This window comes from Pyricularia pennisetigena, chromosome 6 (assembly GCF_004337985.1).
Source record: "Pyricularia pennisetigena strain Br36 chromosome 6, whole genome shotgun sequence".
Classification (NCBI taxonomy): domain Eukaryota; kingdom Fungi; phylum Ascomycota; class Sordariomycetes; order Magnaporthales; family Pyriculariaceae; genus Pyricularia; species Pyricularia pennisetigena.
Window position 1 is genome coordinate 2,010,063 of NC_043744.1, and position 7,357 is coordinate 2,017,419.

General features: G+C 52.3%; 2 protein-coding genes across 2 annotated transcripts; both read right to left on the minus strand.

Moving 5' to 3' along the window:
- Positions 1-402: 402 nt before the first annotated feature.
- PpBr36_04414 (uncharacterized protein) lies at positions 403-1,112 on the minus strand (the record flags this gene model as incomplete). The annotated part of the gene is made up of 2 exons (XM_029891574.1): positions 403-537; positions 627-1,112. 2 exons carry the CDS (start codon positions 1,110-1,112, stop codon positions 403-405), a joined length of 621 nt encoding a protein of 206 aa, XP_029750097.1.
- Positions 1,113-1,765: 653 nt separating this feature from the next.
- Positions 1,766-4,031, minus strand: PpBr36_04415 (uncharacterized protein; the record flags this gene model as incomplete). The annotated part of the gene is made up of 3 exons (XM_029891575.1): positions 1,766-3,530; positions 3,622-3,655; positions 3,752-4,031. The coding sequence occupies 3 exons, from the start codon at positions 4,029-4,031 to the stop codon at positions 1,766-1,768; spliced, it is 2,079 nt and encodes a 692-aa protein (XP_029749589.1).
- Positions 4,032-7,357: the final 3,326 nt, after the last annotated feature.

Here is a 7,357-nt window from a genome sequence, read left to right on the forward strand (position 1 = left end):
GTCGACCGAGATAAGTTGCAATACGTTAACCAACTGGCATCACCTTCAGACGGGCGTGATCCGTGGTTGAATGTGTACAAGATGTTAACCGCACCAGCAGCTGTCAAATAGAAAAGGGTCTCATGCTCCGAACTACAGTCACTCGCTAAAGGGAGTTCGTGGTTTGAAACAAAAAAAAAAAAAAAAAAAAAAAAAAAAAAAAAAAAGCGGTTATTTCGCATACGGGCACCTGCGAAAAGAGCCTGGGGCGTGTCTGTCAAGGAACCAGATATACCCAATGAATGACAGCAAAATTGATCAACGCGCAATTCTAGGCGGGAACAAATTGGCTTACAGTAGCGAATCAACAGATACGAGGCGAATTGGTACAATCATTAAGTATTATATTCATCCATCTTGATATCATCGCCCTTGCCTCCTGAACTTGCTCGGGACGTTTTCAAGCATGATTTCGTTGCTCGCCATCATCTTGTCGATCTTCTCCTGTTCCAGTTCCATCTTTTCGTGGTGCTCAAAGTGTTTTATATCTTCGGGGTGCTACAACAGAATGGGAATTGAACAAGTCAGCTATCAGGTGCTCCGTACGTTTGACCACCAATGCAATCGAAATATCGGAACTGGCTTACCGTGAGGTCCTCCAACTTTGTGTTCTCGTCATGGTACTTCTCCCAGTGATGTATCTCATACTCGTACTCGTCATCACCGTGGTGTCCCGGCCCCAATCCCAGATCAGGTAACGTCTTGCCCTGGTGGATAAAGTCCAAGAACTCCCCGTGCGAAACGAAGCCGTCGTGGTCCGTATCCAGCATGTCCATCAATTGCTTGGTGATCTCTTCCTTGCGCTCCTTGGTGACGTGCTTGTTCGACTCGTCAAAGACGCCGTAGGTCCGCAGCAGCTCCGACTCTTCCAGGTAGCCGTCGCTGTTGAAGTCGTGCAGGGTGAAGAAGGACGCAGCATCCCAGTGGTCTGCGTGGTGCTCCTCCGCCATGTGCTTGACCATCCAAGAGGCGTCCGCTGGCACCTCGGGCTTTTTGCCGTAGCCGCCGTGGTCGCCGTGTGCCCTGGCGACGCCGAGAAAGCTCGCGAGGAGCAGAAGAGGGGATGACCGCATCGTTTGTCTTTTTTTTTTTTTTTCTTTTTCCTTGTTGTTGTGTGTCTGTGGTGGTGCATCCGGATGCGGATCTATTGCATTGTATTTATCCTCGACCGGCCAAGTAAAATCAGACAAGAGATAAAGGCTTGCTTTCAATCTGAATGTGGTTTTTGTAAAATCACAAAACAAAAGAGTTGAAAAGGGTAGTTGCGACCTCCGTTCAATTCATTTCAATTCGGTCCATCCAAACAGGGTTCAAGGATCTCGGGCTGTCGCAAAGTGGGGCTGTTGTATAGCGAAGCCAGCCATTCAGTCTCTTGCTTTAATGTGGCGCTAAGCAACATACTAGGACCAGCATAGTAGTAGCTTGAGCTTGTACCTACATTAGTGATGCTGAGGGACATCCTTGATGGTTTGTTCATCTGACGTCTTGACATGTAGGGACCAATGTACTACTAGTCAACTCGGCCGACAACAATTTGTGTGTCTGGACAACAAAATTGTTCGCAGATGACCATTTCTCTTCATGTCATGTTACCGCGTTCATTACGTTAAAATCCAGTCCTCGAGAGTCACCATTTCTACCCTAGGAAATCCAGCTCCATAACCTGCATAAACGGTTTTCTCCAAATTCCGAATCCAAAAGGGGCCAGCCCCAGACTACATTCGTTTCACTTCCTCCCCTCGCCAACAAGTCGTGGCTCTTCACTACAAAACTTCATCCTGTCCAAATCGTTGAGGCTTGACCAGCTGTTCCGCTCCGAAAGGTCAAACACCGGCCGACTGCTCCGGAGAGCTGCTGCTTCCGCGGCAATGGTCCTCTCATCGACCCTTGGTGCGTCGCGCGCCTCTCTCGCGTACGTCTCGGTGTGCTCCCACAGGGCCCTCGCTTCACCGCGAAGCTGTTCCGAAGTCTTGGCTAGTCCCATGGGGCAGTGCGCCCTGTGCCGCGCGGGGAAAGCATCCGGCTTTGAGCTCAGCGGGCTTGTTTCTGCCGACCTGTAGCCCGGCCCCGAAGAGCACCGGGTAAGAGGGGTCAGGATGCGCTCTGATGATCTGCCGGGCGCACATGCACGTATTCCCAGTGCGTCCTGCGCTGTGTCGGTCGAGCACGACACCGATCTGAAACCCCCGTCTGCAACCTCTGGCGAAGCCGCGAGCGGTCCGGCTAGTAAATTTGGAATCACGAGCTTTTCCTCATGTGGGCGCGCCGGCCGCGTGGGACTCGACGGCGGGGTGCTGGCTTGCGGCGTTGGTGCGGTGGTTGTGGCACGTCTGTTACTGCCGATGCCCGACAAGGGGACGTACTCATTCCGCAGTGACGACGTCGCCACCTGCGGTCTAGCCGACACGGCCCCGGAGCCGACCGAGCCGCCGCTCGTCCGCCTGTGCTCGGCGCTTCCCAACGTCCGAGGCGGCAGCTGCGGCTCGTGGTCGGCAAACGGGTTGCTGACCGGAGACGTGGGGTGCAGGCCGGACGTTTGTTCCCTCCGCGGCTCCAACTTGACCACCGTCGGCGAACAAATGGGGGAGGTGGGAAAAACGAACGGACTCCCGGGGATGCCGCCGTCGTCCCAAAAGACGTGCTTGCGCGATGCCGGCGTGTGCGCTCTACTGAGGTCGCCGTCCTCTGCCGGACCCAGAGGCGTCAGGGGCGGCGACTCGGCGCGCTTGAAGATGGACTGCAGGTACTTGCGGTCGCGTAGCCGTGGAGGCGGCGACAGCGGCACGATATCCGCTAGAGGTCTGGTGGACCTTCCCCTCGTACCCCTGCCGCTGCTGCTGCTGCCACTGCCGTTGGCGTTTGATATGAGGTACTTGGTCGTCGCGGACGACGTTCTCCGCCCTGTGTGGTGCTGGTTATGCCTGAGGTGTGCCTGGAGCAGGCTGCCCTGGAAGGAGTCTGTCTTTCTGCTCTTTTTCCTCCTCCACAGATAGCACGTCAGGAAGCCCAATATCACCAAGGTGACAGGCACGCATACTGCGATGGCAGCCACGCCGCCGATTGTGAGTTGGCCCTGGGTGACTGTGGCGGCTTTCTCGAACCGGTCGTTCTGTGCTGCCGCTGCCGATGAGCCACCCCCTTTGCTACTCTCGGAAGTGGCGCTAGGCTTGATGCTGGAGCTTGGTGGCGGCGTGCTAGTTGAGACCGTTGAAGTGGACGACAGTGATGGCTGCACACCCAATGGCTCCCAGGCAGTTTTGCTGATGAGCGACGGGGAAGGCACCGATGTCGTCAATGAAGGAAGCCGAGCCATCGTGCCATCACTTGAGGCTTTGGGCCGAGTAGGATTCAAGGTTGAAGCAGGATCTGCCAACGCGGTCATTACAGCATCGCCGCAACGCCCACTGACGTCGAAAGGCTCGTCGATATAGAAGGAGCATGTGTATCCCTCAGGCGGTGGACCCGGGTCGACAAGTCCACGGCGGCCAAGACTGTGGTTGGCATGATAATCAGCACCCATGCTCGACCAAATTCGCCCCTACAAGTACCCCGTCTCATGTTTCAAGAAAGGGTTGAGCTCACTTCTGACACTGGCTGATTACTCTATTCACGGTGGCTGTCACGTTCCGATGGGCATCTTAGCATATGACAGAAATTTCATCATACGCGGCATAATGCAAGCTTGCGTGGGTGAGTGAGCGAATTCACTTACGGTCCTGACCCAGTCGCCTCGGCTGCTGGTTAGCAACACCGCAGAATGTCGAATCGCACCAGTAGAGGGCCCAGAGATCCTCGGGCGAGGCAAAGATTTCCAGAAAGGCGCACATGTCGACAGTGGTCTCGCCGCAATAAGGCAACCCTTTGGGCAGCATCCTCGTGATGGCGGCTTTTGCGCACTCGGCCAAGCATTCAGGGGGGTTCGAAAGCCCTTGGTCCACCAGCTTTGCTATGCGCGCCTTGTCGCTTGGCCGGCTCCCGTCACAGTCAAACATGTTCAGAAGAAGAAAAAAAAGAGTATAAGGACTTGGCTCCGGTCCTCGTTTGTCTGTGTTGTGGTGACTACGCCGTTTTGCGTGTTGTGCGTCGGACCGCCCTAGATGATGCCGTGTTTTGTGCGTGAACTGGTAGGTGCAGAGTCGAGCGAGTTTAGAGTACTGCGGAAACTGTTTTTTTTTTTTTTTCTCTCGAGGACGACTGCAACGACCCCGGGTTATTTTGTGTTTGCGAACACTGGCGGTGATACCAAGCGACCTCGCTGATCTGCAGCCAAAATCTATCCCGGCTAACAACAACAAACAGAGCTCAGGCATAAAAAAGAGAGGATTGTGATTACAGGCGAAACATCCGGACCGTCGTCGGGAAGAGTGCCCGTAATGTCGTCTTGATGTTTTCTTGTTGCTATGTTTTGTTTTGTTTTGTTTTCGACAGGTCAGTTATCACAAGCAACGGCAACTCTGGGTGTTTGATGCAAGCATTTGTCCCCGGCCCATATTTAGTTGTCTCGAATCTTTCCTTTCCTAGCATCTTTTCCTTTTCTCCAGAAAAAAAGGGGGAAGGTGAGCACTAAGTAGAGATTTTCTAACCTTGCACTTCATCTATGTTGTACGATATTTGCACCACCTTGGGGACCCTCAAACCTCTACGCATCCACTCATTGTGCGTTTCCCCGATACTTCATCTCTCTCCTTTTTTCTTGCCCCAAGAACACGGGTTCTGGTGCTTCTCGAGCGGTTCGTATGCCCTGTCCTATCATTTGCTGGGCTACACAGCTTTGCAAAATCCCCTGCTTTGCGAGCGTTGGGCGAGCCCTAGCGTCATGGAATCGCATCCCGGGGGAGATCAGCTCTGCGGAAAAAGATGCCCGAATGTTTAAGCGGTTCGTAACTTTTTTTTTTTTTTTCTCGCGGCGTACAGACATTGCCGTAACCCAGCTCTCCTTATTCGATGAGCCACCGTCATGAACACATGGGAGGATCGGGTGCCCTTTCACTTTGTTCGAGAGCTCAAGTCTCTCTTTAGATTACGAATCGCGGCCATTGTCCAACTCAGCAAAGGTACCTTGAAATCACGCAGTTACTCTCTCTATTTCTTCCCTCTTTTTTTCCCCTCCCCTGCCCCGAACAACTCTCGGAACCTACCTTGGCGTACCACAGCACTACTGTGCTCTTCCATCGCCTGACGAGAACAAAAGGGAGGGTCTCGTATGGGAAGCAGGTCCGATGAAGAAGCGGAGCCTCCGATAACCCCCCGGTGCCGGCCAATGAAAAGGGTGTAAAATGGCAGCATGCAGGTTCCCGTTGCACAACCTACACGGCTGCAACCTTTGATCTAGGGATCGACGAGCAGAGAGGAAGGGGGTCTAGAAAATCTCTCGACGATTCTTTTGAGTCATCGCCGATCAAGCATGGGGCTGTTTTGTCATTATCCCTTTTTTTCTTGACTTCTTTTTTATATATATATATATATATATATATATATATATATATATATATAGGGTTACTCGGCCGCTGCGTCAGATGCCGTCATTTCTTGATCTTGTTCCAAGGGCTGATGCCGAGCATCTTTGGGACATAAGTGCTAGGACCTGAACAATTACCCCAGCTGCGAGTCTCGGCACTCTGTGAGGCACAAGGCTAGGGGGTTGGGGAGGAGTTAATTAGCTGGTAATCTTGGTGTTTGCCATTCCTACCAGGAACAAAACAGGGAAGAGCGGAAGCAACGCAAGCACAGGAATTTCATGGCAATCATTAAAGGTACCGTCGGACGCGGGAAGCACTGACCAGAATGAAGAGACTCCTTCTGGTGGCAGAGATAGAGAGCGAAAGTATTTTCAGCACTCATAGTAACCTCTATGGCGTACACAATGTTAGGTTGACGGGCCTAGTGCAAGGCTAATTCTTCTTGTAACATTCCATCGCTCATGCCTTTTGCTGATCAGAATTATACGAACTAGCTTCCTGACCCCATTTCTTATGTGCAACATCAAGAGCTGACAAGAGCTCATTCTTCGAACGTCTCGATTGCTAGCCCCTGGACACGACACATCGGGGATCGAGGGGTACGTATACTCCATAGACTTGTCTTTGTTTGCAGTAGCAAGAGAAAAAAGAAAAAAATAACATAAACCCAAACATAATCTCTGAACGACAAACGAGGCAGGTACGGTTCGCCGTTGCAACGCTCCATCGGCTGGATCTACCTTTTTCTTTTGTCACACCATGCATGCCTTTCACCTACCACAGTCTCGATTGATGATGCCGTAGTCGCACCGGTTGTTTCGGAGGGCCTTTCCTGCGAGGGGCAACAGTCCGCGATACCAAGCCCAGAGTTTTCCCTTTTATTCTGCTTCTCTTTTTTTTCCCTCCATGTCTTTCAGCTCAGCATTGCGTGCAGATTGATGTGGCGACTGTTGGCGAGGTTTGCCGTACATATCGATGCAAACGGATCTGGGAAAACGTAGCCGAGGGGACTTTGTTTCACAAAGCCAAGGCTGCATGTGTTTTTTTTTCAAAAAGAAAAAAAAGGAAAGAAAGAGATAAACCAAAATGACAAGAGCGCGGGTTCCTGAGTCGTTATATGTCCTTCCGCCCTTTTTTTCCCTCGCTGTCTAGCCAGATAGAGCTACTGCTTTGATCCGGTTTTCCACGCTATCGGTCATCCCCACAATCACTCGCCGCAAAATGTCTTGACGGTTTGTCTTGAACACTGTGGCTTGGGCTCACTTGTTTGCTCCCTCTGTCTTTCTACCACGTCACCGATGTTTGTCTGCAGACCGGGGGAGGGGGGGGGGGGTCTCCTCCACCACTTCCCCCCGCCAATTGACATACCGTACCAGTGACTGGGTTATGTCTCGAGTGCTAGAGACAAATCATCGTTATGATGTGTCGTGACTAATCCGCATCTTGACCATACTGGGTCTCTAGCGATCGCGCCAATGTAAAGTAGGTACACACGTGCAGAGACAGCACCAGCTGCTCTCGGGACAGAACGGCTACAGTGGGATGGCGACTGCAGCAACTCTCGCTCTGGACAAGATGGATTTTATTGTTTCTCGGTTCTTTTTTTGCATCTTCACAATCCGAAAACCCCGGTCGAACATGCGGCTCGGAATCCTGCAGAGAACTCTCCCCCTCCAAGCCTCCGACTCTGCATTAGACTTGACCAAAAACAGGCCTGCGCGGCCCCGGATACCAACCAGGCCACTACCAGCATGCCTTGCGGGTGGTCGAACGTGCAGGTTAGCTGCAGCTGTACCTCTCCATTCTTAGCTTTCTGAATCGGTTCTTTGCTGCGACTGGTTTTGCCTTTGTTCATGCTT